Below are 13,584 nucleotides of genomic sequence, written 5' to 3' on the forward strand. Positions count from 1 at the left end.
ATGTCTGTACATACGTCTGATTTTTTAAACAGTTCTAAAGGAGTGTGCAGTGAATTAGTGTCTATAGATTTCGAGGGTTACACATCCCACTTCACCAGAATCTCGAACTACTCAACTGAGTACACGCCAATTTCTCTTCCTTCATCATCAGCATAGCAGACAGGAGCATGAGCTGTCACTATTTCCATGCCTTAAGGTACCGTTACACTAAATGATTAACCAACGATCACAACCAGCGATACGACCTGGCCGTGATCGTTGGTAAGTCGTTGTGTGGTCGCTGGGGAGCTGTCACACAGACAGCTCTCTCCAGCGACCAACGATCAGGGGAAAGACTTCGGCATCATTGAAACTGTCTTCAACGATGCCGAAGTCCCCGGGTAACCAGGGTAAACTTCGGGTTACTAAGTGCAGGGCCGCGCTTAGTAACCCGATATTTACCCTGGTTACCATTGTAAAAGATAAAAAAAAAAAAAACACTACATACTCACATTCCGATGTCTGTCATGTCCCCCGCCGTCAGCTTCCCTGCACTGACTGTGTCTGCGCCGGCCGTAAACAAGAGCACAGCGGTGATGTCACCGCTGTGCTCTGCTTTACGGCCGGCGCTGACAGTCAGTGCAGGGAAGCTGACGCCGGGGAACGTGACAGACATCGGAATGTGAGTATGTAGTGTTTTTTTTTTTTACTTTTACAATGGTAACCAGGGTAAATATCAGGTTACTAAGCGCGGCCCTGCGCTTAGTAACCCGATATTTACCCTGGTTACAAGTGAACACATCGCTGGATCGGCGTCACACACGCCGATCCAGCGATGACAGCGGGTGATGACTGACCAAAAAAGGTCCTGATCATTCCCCAGCGACCAACGATCTCCCAGCAGGGGCCTGATCGTTGGTCGCTGTCACACATAACGAGATCGTTAGCGGGATCATTGCTACGTCACAAAAAGCAACGATATCGTTAACAAAATCGTTATGTGTGAAGGTACCTTTAGTCCGGTCCATAAATTGGTCCGGAGTAGCACATTCTGCAATTTTATTTTCCATGCGTACTTGAGATCTGTGTGAAAAATAGCTCATGTCCACTAGTCCATAGACTAACATGGGTCCACATGCTATTCGTGTGTGTTTTATTGCACACATGGAGAGCATTGTGTCAGGAAATACGCTTGTGAGAGTTTAGCCACAAGTTGGTGATATGTTCCTTTTACAAAGAAGCAGGTTAGGAGATCCTCCATGCAGCACGCCTGATCAATTGTATACAGTACAATGTACTACAAGTAATGCAGACTCCTTTTGTTGATTTCTGCTCGTGGCTCATTTCTAGTGTACCGTAACATTAGTAATTTAGCATACACGATTTCAGCACCTGAATTTGCCTGAAGTCAAGTGGATATAATAAATGTATATATTCAATCAGAAATTACAGAAACCAAGAAACATTCTAAAATATCTGGAAAACAGGCAAGTAGCTAAAAAAAAGGTAATCTTTCCTGCATAACTAATGTACTCTAAGGAGTATGCCTGACATGCCTCTGCTTAAATGATTCAAAGAAAGCCATGACTCCTCTTTTTTTACTAGACCCCCCATTCTTCTGAAGAGTGTGACCTGCCGAGCTGAATGGTGAGATTGGGGAGTCTACAGATGCAGTCCTCTTTATTCTCAAGAGAGATTTTCCGGGTCCAACTTTTGACTTCATCCTTGATGATGAGGCTACCACGCACTTTTGATACCGAACCTATTCAACACAAACATCTTGATTAATATGAATGTGTACCATATACATTTTGCTACACATGACATTAATTGGCATTTTGTACTGACCCTTGTACCGAGTTACAGTCAGTCTTACACTGCTGAACATTGAACTTATAGCACCGAGATGGAAAAATCTTGCAAGCATATAAATCACAGGAATGATAGACATTAATGATATGCAAATGATGAAAAATGGAAAGAAAGTTTTCAAACTATCTCTTGAATATCCATGCCAAATGCAGAAATCCCCACACTTACAGCCTTGAGATGTCATTAATGGTCATCAGAGGAATGTTCTGCCATCAAAATCCGCTGCTGACAGCTCCTTTTGCAATTGCCGACCATTGATATCCCAGATATGCTCCATAAAAGACAATTATAAACAAGTACCACCGACACATTTTAATCAAAATAGCACGCCATATGTCCGAAAAGAAGTTTGGCACATATATGAAAGAAAGGACACTCCAAAGATATATATCCTACAAATAGCTAAAAAGATAAAAAATAGCAATAAAAGACAAGTCTGGAGACGCTGCAGACCATGGTAGGACGTTTAGGCAATGCAGGCTGCTTACAGTAGCATGAGCAACATGTGGCCTGGTGTTAGGTAGAAAAATGGTTCTTTTGGAGAAATGGTGGAACCACTGATTCCACGACCAAATCAATGTAGCGCCGAGTGGTTAGTGCATCTGGAATGAAGACTAGAGGCGTCTGGCTACTGTGCCTGTAGCCACCCCACACCATAAACTCCGGGGTCGGACCAGTGTGATTGTGATGTTCCCTCATGAAGGCCTCTTCATGGTGTTATTCTATTTCTGTGTGTGGCACTCATATTTGATATTGGATAAATTGCGATGTTTTGAAAATGTTGCTTCCATTTTTCATAATTGACATATCAATAACATGCCTAGTTGTCATGTATTTCCATAATTCCATGCCTTTTCTTTCATGGTGTTGCAATTTCAAGGTTGTGCACTTTATAACCAAAAGTTGCATTTACTATTCTTCTTTTGGAAACAGTCAGCAAACTTTTTGGCAGCAGGTTTTCTAAATTCAGCAGAGCTATTACAATGTATTGGGACATCATTTTCTATATAAGTTTACAATACTGGTTGCAAAGATAGATCACTGGGAAAATGAAGTTCAAGGATTAAAGAGAACCTGTCATGTTCCCTGTGCCCACAGAACAACCAGCAATTGTGTCTACAGATACAAATTCGCAGACAGGTTCCCTTTGAGTCACCAAGGAATGCTGAGGGATTTCAGGTCTAGCATCCAAATAATTATTAAAGGGGTGTCCTCATATCAGATGATATGCAGAAAGGATATGTATGAAGGTCTGATAGGTGCAGGATACAATAAGCTGGATTCGCATCTATCTCGAAAACAAGGCCCTGTTTCTTGAAGCTGTCATTAAAGATATGGGTGCACATGCACTCTCCATTTACTTCTATGGGAATACCAGAAATAAATGAACAAGCATACTTAGGTATTTTTTAGAACTTCTAACTTCTAACTTGGCTTTATCAGTTAGATTTAGCATTAACAGGGTTATCCCCTGCCTGGACAACCCTTTTATAAATGAAATAGTCCCCGTTTTAAAACAAGCACACCATATACTCAGCTCTCGAACCACCACCATTCCAGTGATGTAATCTCCTTGTCTCCAGGGTTTGCATGACATTGGCTGCAGGGCTCATGTGGCATAAAAATCAGCGGCCACTTTTGGGCTGCTGAGTGATCACTTCTTCCGCAAAACTAGTAAGAGCTCAGTAGCCGAATAGGGGCCGCTGACTGAAGGCAGGACTCGTGTACCCTAACAATGTAACATGCGGGAGGTGAGTATATGGTGTTTTTATTTTTAAAAACGAAATATAGTATTTCTATCCTTCCTCCTCTTTGTGTCTGCAAGTGGCGGACTAGTCATTGACTAAAGTGTCTTAATACACCCTAGGTGTACATCCTGCTGTCAGAAATATGTCTTACCCTTGCTCTCTATCTGGGAACACTTGTAATATGGTAATAAGTTGTGGTAAATGGCACACTCATCTTTGCTACATTGGTATAGAAGCTGGAATAGCACTCCCCCTAAATAATACTACTGATATTATAGTAATATAAGACAAACCATAGCACTCACCATACAGGCAGCCTGCACCGCCTCAGATACAAGTCCAGCATCTGGTTCACACCAAAACACTGTGCACTGGAAACACTGCATGCCGGTATCCATAATTAACGCAAATGTGTGCGGGTCTTTTCCAATTCCCATAAATGACACGTAGCGGACTTGACACTGCCAGACAGGTTCCTCTTCTGCAGCCTATAATACAAAGAATAGAAAAACTATGCTATCTTTATAAAAAAGATGAGAATTGCCAATCTGATCAACTGCATTCTAGAAAGTTGGTATAATGTACAGTAGTGTTAAAAATATTAGCAGCCCAGTATGTCTCACCAGATTAATCACTGTTTTTGATATAAATTATATTATCACATGTCAAACAATTTACCAGCTGTTTCAAAAAAGACAACGACCCTAAGCACACCAGGAAATAAGCAAAATCTTGGTTCCAGTCTAACAATATTGAGGTTATGGAGTGGCCAGCCCAATCCCCGGACCTTAATCCGATAGAACACTTGTGGGGTGACATCAAAAATGCCATTTCTGAGGCAAATGCCAAAAAATTGTGGGATGTAGTCCAAGGATCCTGAGCTGGAACAACAGGTGACAGAAGTTGGTTGACTCTATGCAACATAGATGTGAAACAGAATATCTGCGCTGGAAAAAACAAACACTAGAGGACCATAAAAACTAATAAATACATACGTAGATCTCACAAAAAAGAAGACTAAAACCGTGTTAGGATAAGAATAAAACTAAAACTAAAAACAACACCATATGCAACTGGGAGAGCAACCTACTACCGCCAAATGTATAAAAAATAAATAATAAACACTATAGTGTCACTACCTGCCAGAGTCGTCCAGGGAGGATAAGGATAGATGCAATATAGTAGGTTGAAGTATCCCAGTGTGGTGTAGAAAGAAGTCCGTGCCAAATGGCCACTATGCAGGAAGCGGTGGAGCTGCTTGTTCCGATATCCTTAGATACTTGCAATACCCGGAGGAGGCCAGGTGAAAAGAGTATCGCAAATAGTCCGGTACGGATCAAGGTGGTAGACACTGCCCCGGCCGGTGGCAGCGCTAGCCAGCATTCAATGTGGCGTCTCCACGCTGCTATACAGAGCCGTTAGGTGTGCTGCAGGCGCAGGACCTAATGTGACGTCACAATCACGTGAAGAATCACGTGATGGGCTACAGGGAGAGCTTAGGACCAATTCCTTCCTACGCGTTTCGGAGAAAAAACGATCTCCTTCCTCAGGGATGATCCTATAGCAAGTAGAGCGCTCTTATATAGTTAGCGGTGGACAGGTAGCCATATTAGGAATTGAACGCAAACAACTCGATCTCGCTATTGAGACCTCTTGGGATTAACGTATCCAATAGAAAAAACCCTTTCTATTAATTTTCTAGATTTGAACATCTTTATTGAAAATGGCATCATCCACACTAGAACTTTCCATAAACCTATTGATGGCAACAACTATATATCCTTGGATAGTTGCCACCTTCCCAATTGGCTGTTAAATGTGCCCAAAAGTCAGATGATCAGGGCACAAAGAAATTGTTCCCGTGAGCAAGATTTTATGCAGGAATCCAAAAATCTTATGGACAAATTTCTACAGAAAGGCTACTCCCGTAGCTCTTTGTGCTCGGTTATAAACCAGGTACAGGAACTACCAAGATCGGGTCTCTTGCAAACCAAAGAAAAAACTAGTACAAAAGGATGGTTGGAGAAAATTCCAATTATCACCAGATATAGTGCTAATACTCACCTGTTCAGAAACATTGTAAATAGATATTGGGATATCCTAAAAGAGGACAAGGTGATTGGGGATAAGCTTCCAGAACGTCCCTTGTTTATCTACAAAAAAGCCCTTAATCTGGGTAACAAGATAGCTCCGACAGTTCCACATACTCTTTCCCCTACTCACTTACATACAAATACACCTCAAGGTTTTTTTCCATGTTTAAAATGCAAACCATGCATACTGTTAAAAAGTAGGAAACAACATCTATTTGAGAAAGGTACCGTCAATTGGAGGATTAGGAATTTTATTTCTTGTAACACCAAGGGGGTTATTTATGCAATCACTTGTCCTTGTGAAAAGGTATATATAGGCAGAACTAAAAGAGCCCTTCACATAAGGATTAATGAACACCTTAGAAATATAAAGAAAAAATTTGTTGGGCATCCCCTCTCCAAACATTTTCTGACTCATCATGGAGGATCTATTCATGGAACTATCTTTACTGGCCTTAAAATAGTACAAAATTGCTGGAGAGGGGGGGACTTCATTAAAGAAATGTCAATGGAAGAGACGAAAATGATTTTTCTATTGGATACGTTAATCCCAAGAGGTCTCAATAGCGAGATCGAGTTGTTTGCGTTCAATTCCTAATATGGCTACCTGTCCACCGCTAACTATATAAGAGCGCTCTACTTGCTATAGGATCATCCCTGAGGAAGGAGATCGTTTTTTCTCCGAAACGTGTAGGAAGGAATTGGTCCTAAGCTCTCCCTGTAGCCCATCACGTGATTCTTCACGTGATTGTGACGTCACATTAGGTCCTGCGCCTGCAGCACACCTAACGGCTCTGTATAGCAGCGTGGACACGCCACATTGAATGCTGGCTAGCGCTGCCACCGGCCGGGGCAGTGTCTACCACCTTGATCCGTACCGGACTATTTGCGATACTCTTTTCACCTGGCCTCCTCCGGGTATTGCAAGTATCTAAGGATATCGGAACAAGCCGCTCCACCGCTTCCTGCATAGTGGCCATTTGGCACGGACTTCTCTCTACACCACACTGGGATACTTCAACCTACTATATTGCATCTATCCTTATCCTCCCTGGACGACCCTGGCAGGTAGTGACACTATAGTGTTTATTATTTATTTTTTATACATTTGGCGGTAGTAGGTTGCTCTCCCAGTTGCATATGGTGTTGTTTTTAGTTTTAGTTTTATTCTTATCCTAACACGGTTTTAGTCTTCTTTTTTGTGAGATCTACGTATGTATTTATTAGTTTTTATGGTCCTCTAGTGTTTGTTTTTTCCAGCGCAGATATTCTCTTTCTCTTTTTTAGATTTATCTATGTTTTTGCGGGTGGGTGGTTCCGCTACTATATCTGCTGCAGGTTTTTTCCGAGTGTGAGCGCTACAGGTGCCTTTTTTGTATAGATGTGAAACAGTTCTAAAGAAACTGTGGGTAACAACTAAACATTAGGTTAGTGATTCACAGGAATGCTAAATTCACAAAAAAATAATATATATTGTGAGTTTGTAAAGACAAATGCAGATACTGCTATTTTTTAGAACAGTCCAATGTTCATTTTTTGTTATTTTCTGTAAAGTACCGTATATACTCGTGTATAAGCCGACCCGAGAATAAGCCGAGGCACCTAATTTTGTCTCGAAAAATTGGGAAAACTTATTGACTCGAATATAAGCCGGGTATGCATTGTCCTCTAATCCCTATTCTGGTATGCATGGCTCCTTATTCATATCCTTGCCTGCATGGCTCCTTATTCCCATCCTTGCCTGCATGGTTCCTTATTACCATCCTTGTCTGCATGGCTCCTTATTCCCATCCTAGTCTGCATGGCTCCTTATTCATATCCTTGCCTGCATGGTTCCTTATTCCCATCCTTGTCTGCATGGCTCCTTATTCCCATCCTTGTCTGCATGGCTCCTTATTCCCATCCTTGTCTGCATGGCTCCTTATTCATATCCTTGTATGCATGGCTCCTTATTCCCATCCTTGCCTGCATGGCTCCTTATTCCCATCCTTGCCTGCATGGTTCCTTATTCCCATCCTTGTCTGCATGGCTCCTTATTCCCATCCTTGTCTGCATGGCTCCTTATTCCCATCCTTGTCTGCATGGCTCCTTATTCATATCCTTGTATGCATGGCTCCTTATTCCCATCCTTGTCTGCATGGCTCCTTATTCCCATCCTTGTCTGCATGGCTCCTTATTCCCATCCTTGTCTGCATGGCTCCTTATTCCCATTCTTGTCTGCATGGCTCCTAGTCCCCATCCTTGTCTGCATGGCTCCTCATTCTCATCCTTGTCTGCATGGCTCCTTATTCCCATCCTTGTCTGCATGGCTCCTTATCCCCATCCTTGTATGCATGGCTCCTCATTCCCATCCTTGTCTGCATGGCTCCTTATTCCCATCTTTGTTTGCATGGCTCCTTATTCCCATCCTTGTCTGCATGGCTCCTTATTCCCATCCTTGTCTGCATGGCTCCTTATTCCCATCCTTGTCTGTATGGCTCCTTATTCCCATCCTTGTCTGCATGGCTCCTCGTCCCCATCCTTGCATGCATGGCTCCTTATTCCCATCCTTGTATGCATGGCTCCTTATTCCCATCCTTGTATGCATGGCTCCTTATTCCCATCCTTGTATGCATGGCTCCTTATTCCCATCCTTGTCTGTATGGCTCCTTATTCCCATCCTTGTATGCATGGCTCCTTATTCATATCCTTGTATGCATGGCTCCTCATTCCCATCCTTGTCTGCATGGCTCTTTATTCCCATCCTTGTCTGCATGGCTCCTTATTCCCATCCTTGTATGCATGGCTCCTTATTCCCATCCTTGTATGCATGGCTCCTTATTCCCATCCTTGTATGCATGGCTCCTTATTTCCATCCTTGTATGCATGGCTCCTTATTCCCATCCTTGTCTGCATGGCTCCTTATTCCCATCCTTGTCTGCATGGCTCCTTATTCCCATCCTTGTCTGCATGGCTCCTTATTCCCATCCTTGTCTGTATGGCTCCTTATTCCCATCCTTGTATCCATGGCTCTTTATTCCCATCCTTGTATGCATGGTTCCGTATTCCCATCCTTGTCTGCATGGCTCCTTATTCCCATCCTTGTCTGTATGGCTCCTTATTCCCATCCTTGTCTGCATGGCTCCTCGTCCCCATCCTTGTATGCATGGCTCCTTATTCCCATCCTTGTATGCATGGCTCCTTATTCCCATCCTTGTATGCATGGCTCCTTATTCCCATCCTTGTATGCATGGCTCCTTATTCATATCCTTGTATGCATGGCTCCTCATTCCCATCCTTGTATGTATGGCTCTTTATTCCCATCCTTGTCTGCATGGCTCCTTATTCCCATCCTTGTCTGCATGGCACCTTATACCCATCCTTGTATGCATGGTTCCGTATTCCCATCCTTGTCTGCATGGCTCCTTATTCCCATCCTTGTCTGTATGGCTCCTTATTCCCATCCTTGTCTGCATGGCTCCTCGTCCCCATCCTTGTATGCATGGCTCCTTATTCCCATCCTTGTATGCATGGCTCCTTATTCCCATCCTTGTATGCATGGCTCCTTATTCCCATCCTTGTATGCATGGCTCCTTATTCCCATCCTTGTATGCATGGCTCCTTATTCATATCCTTGTATGCATGGCTCCTCATTCCCATCCTTGTATGTATGGCTCTTTATTCCCATCCTTGTCTGCATGGCTCCTTATTCCCATCCTTGTATGCATGGCTCCTTATTCCCATCCTTGTATGCATGGCTCCTTATTCCCATCCTTGTATGCATGGCTCCTTATTCCCATCCTTGTATGCATGGCTCCTTATTCCCATCCTTGTCTGCATGGCTCCTTATTCCCATCCTTGTCTGCATGGCTCCTTATTCCCATCCTTGTCTGTATGGCTCCTTATTCCCATGCTTGTATCCATGGCTCTTTATTCCCATCCTTGTATGCATGGTTCCGTATTCCCATCCTTGTCTGCATGGCTCCTTATTCCCATCCTTGTCTGTATGGCTCCTTATTCCCATCCTTGTCTGCATGGCTCCTTATTCCCATCCTTGTATGCATGGCTCCTTATTCCCATCCTTGTCTGCATGGCTCCTCGCCCCCATCCTTGTATGCATGGCTCCTTATTCCCATCCTTGTCTGCATGGCTCCTTATTCCCATCCTTGTCTGTATGGCTCCTTATTCCCATCCTTGTATGCATGGCTCTTTATTCCCATCCTTGTATGCATAGCTCCTTATTCCCATCCTTGTCTGCATGGCACCTCATTCCCATCCTTGTATGCATGGTTCCGTATTCCCATCCTTGTCTGCATGGCTCCTTATTCCTATCCTTGTCTGTATGGCTCCTTATTCCCATCCTTGTCTGTATGGCCCCTTATTCCCATCCTTGTTTGCATGGCTCCTTATTCCCATTCTTGTCTGTATGGCTCCTTATTCCCATCCTTGTCTGCATGGCACCTTATTCCCATCCTTGTATGCATGGCTCCTTATTCCCATCCTTGTATGCATAGCTCCTTATTCCCATCCTTGTCTGCATGGCACCTCATTCCCATCCTTGTATGCATGGTTCCGTATTCCCATCCTTGTCTGCATGGCTCCTTATTCCTATCCTTGTCTGTATGGCTCCTTATTCCCATCCTTGTCTGTATGGCCCCTTATTCCCATCCTTGTTTGCATGGCTCCTTATTCCCATTCTTGTCTGTATGGCTCCTTATTCCCATCCTTGTCTGCATGGCACCTTATTCCCATCCTTGTATGCATGGCTCCTTATTCCCATCCTTGTATGCATGGTTCCATATTCCCATCCTTGTCTGCATGGCTCCATATTCCCATCCTTGTCTGCATGGCACCTTATTCCCATCCTTGTATGCATGGTTCCGTATTCCCATCCTTTTCTGTATGGCCCTTTATTCCCATCCTTGTCTGCATGGCTCCTTATTCCCATCCTTGTCTATATGGCTCCTTATTCCCATCCTTGTCTGCACGGCTCCTTATTCCCATACTTGTCTGCATGGCACCTTATTCCCATCCTTGTCTGCATGGCATCTTATTCCCATTCTTGTATGCATGGTTCCGTATTCCCATCCTTGTCTGCATGGCTCCTTATTCCCATCCTTGTCTGAAGGGTCCTTATTCCTATCCTTGTCGGCATGGCTCCTTATTCCCATACTTGACTGCATGGCACCTTATTCCCATCCTTGTATGCATGGCTCCTTATTCCCATCCTTGTATCAATGGCTCCTGATTCCCAACCTTGTCTGCATGGCTCCTTATTCCCATCCTTATATGCATGGCTCCTTATTCCCATCCTTGTATGCATGGCATCTTATTCACATCCTTGTATGCATGTCTCCGTATTCCCATCCTTGCATGCATGGCTCCTTATTCCCATCCTTGTATGTATGACCCCCATGAGAAAAGCATTAATAAAAAAAAATCCTACTTACCTTCCCTGCGTGCCCTTGCAGCATCTTGTTCTGGCTTCCAGCAGCTTCTGCGGCCGAGTAATCACGTGTCCTCGCTCATTAAGGTAATGAATATTCACCTCTCTCCAGCCTATGGGAATGGAGTGAGGTGAATATTCATTACTTTAAGGCTGTGTGTATACGTTCAGGATTTTTTGCGTTTTTTTGCTATAAAAACGCGATAAAACCGAAAAAAAGGCAGACATTAAGCATCATATTATTAGAATACAATCCACAATTTTTGTGCACATGTTGCGTTTTTTTCTGCAGTGGAATCGCATTCCGGAAAAAAACGCAGCATGTTCATTCTTTGTGCGGAATCGCGGGGGTTCCGCACACGTAGGAATGCATTGATCCGCTTACTTTCCGCATGTGGCTATGCCCACCATGTGGGAAGTATGCGGATCATGTGCGGTTGGTACCCAGGGTGGAGGAGATGAGACTCTCCTCCAGGCCCTGGGAACCATATAATTGTTAAAAAAAAGAATTAAAATAAAAAGTCATAATATTCTCACCTTCCGGTGTACCTCGAAGCGTTCCCGCTCCTCGCGATGCTTCCGTTCCCAATAATGCATTGCAAAAATGACCTGTGATGACGTAGCGGTCTCGCGAGACTGCTACGTCATCTGAGGTCATTGCCGCAATGCATTATTGGGAACGGAGCATCGCAAGAAGCGGGAAGACTGCCGGGGACGCCGGAAGGTGAGAATATCACGATTTTTTATTATTTTTATTGTTTTTAAGGTTCTATCTTTTTACTATTGATGCTGCATAGGCAGATTTAGTCCCAGGAGCCAAATTACCTAAGGCTCTTCTGTTTAATTTGTCCGGGCCTGAGCACCAGCCATGAAAGAGTACATCTCAGAGAGCCTCCGTAAGGGGCATATTTGGCCTTCTGTCTCACCCGTGGCAGCAGGATTTTTCTTTGTAAAGAAAAAGAATGGTGGTTTGCGACCGTGCCTCGACTTACGGGGGGCTTATAACCTTATAAGGGTCTGGGAGGGGGATGAATGGAAAACAGCATTCCTGACGACCGAGGGACTGTTTGAAAACCTGGTATTGCCTTTCGGTCTCACTAACCTCCCTACTGTTTTCCTGAATTTTATTGATGTGATTTTTTCTGACCTGATTGGGCATTATGTAGTCATCTACCTGGATGACATTCTGATATAGAGAGAACCACTTATACGCTAAACAGGAGAAATGCTCGTTCTTTGTGCAGGAACTGTCTTTTCTGGGATTAATTATATCAGGGGAGGGGTTCCGCATGGATCCTAGGAAGGTTCAGACCTTTACGGATTGGGTGCAACCTCATGACCTAAAGGGGTTGCAGTGATTTCTTGGCTTCGCTAACTTCTATAGGAAGTTCATTAAAGGGTTTTGGCAGGTGGTGAAACCCTTGACGAACCTCGCTCTCAAAGGGGCCTATGTAAAAAATTAGGCCGTGGCTGCAAAAAATTCCTTCCTGACATTGAAGAAATGTTTTACTTCATCCCCTGTGTTGGTACAACCTGATCCGTCAAGACCTTTTATTGTACAGGTCGACACTTCTGAGGTGGGGGTTGGGGGCAGTGTTATCCCATCCTCACTATCCTCAAACCCTGCGCCTTTTTCTCTAAAAAATTCTCTTCGGCCGAGAGAAATTATGACGTCGGCAACAGAGAATTGTTGGCAGTTGAATTTGCCTTTGAAGAATGGAGGCATTTTTTTGGAGGGAGCCGTTCATCCCATTACAGTCATCACTGATCATAAAAATTTGGCCTATATTGAGTCCGCTAAGAGTAGACTCCCCCAGACAGGCTCGGTGGGCACTTTTTTTTTCCCTCGATTTCATTTTACCTTTATGTTCTGACCAGGGTCTAAAAATGTAAAGGCGGATGCCATATCCTGAAGTTTTGCTTCTGCATCCCTTCTAGAACCTCCTTTCCTCCATTCTTCAACCGGGAGTGGTTGTGGCAGAAGTCTCATCTGAGTTACAGAGAGAGATTCTGGAAGCACAAGCACGAGCTTCCAGGAATAACCCCCATGGTAAATTGTTTGTACCTAAATATTTCTGTCTCACACTCCTGCAGGAGTTTCATGATGCTGTGTTAAGTGCACACCCTGGGATTGCAGCTACCCGGGGGCAGTGGCTAGGGGTTTTTGGTGGCCCTCTTTTGTTGCTGATATCAAAAAGTTTGTGAGTACTTGTGGGGTATGAGCTTGCTCTAAATGCTTTCAAGTCCGGGCGGCTGGAAAATTGGTGCCTTTGCCAATTCCAGATAAGCCATGGACACATCTGTCCATGGTCTTTATCACTAATCTTCCTCCTTCCAAGGGCAACTCAGTGGTATGGGTAGTGGTTGATAGGTTTTCTTAACAAGCCCATTTTTTACCGTTATCCGCATTACCGGCTGCTGAAACCTTGGCCACTTATTTATACAGTCCATAGCTCGGTTGCATGGA

At 43.9% G+C, this 13,584-nt stretch overlaps 1 protein-coding gene across 1 annotated transcript in view; it reads right to left on the reverse strand.

The window, feature by feature from the left end:
• Positions 1–756: 756 nt before the first annotated feature.
• Positions 757–13,584, reverse strand: part of APBB3 (amyloid beta precursor protein binding family B member 3) — a 161,911-nt gene continuing 149,083 nt past the window's right edge. The window contains exons 11-12 of the mRNA XM_069763769.1: positions 3,905–4,087; positions 757–1,741 (exon numbers count right to left, since the gene is read on the reverse strand). Coding sequence (XP_069619870.1) covers positions 1,514–1,741; positions 3,905–4,087 — 411 coding nt within the window. The 3' untranslated portion in view covers positions 757–1,513. The remainder of the gene's footprint in view (positions 1,742–3,904; positions 4,088–13,584) is intronic.

Source organism: Ranitomeya imitator, chromosome 4 (genome assembly GCF_032444005.1).
Source record: "Ranitomeya imitator isolate aRanImi1 chromosome 4, aRanImi1.pri, whole genome shotgun sequence".
Lineage (NCBI taxonomy): Eukaryota > Metazoa > Chordata > Amphibia > Anura > Dendrobatidae > Ranitomeya > Ranitomeya imitator.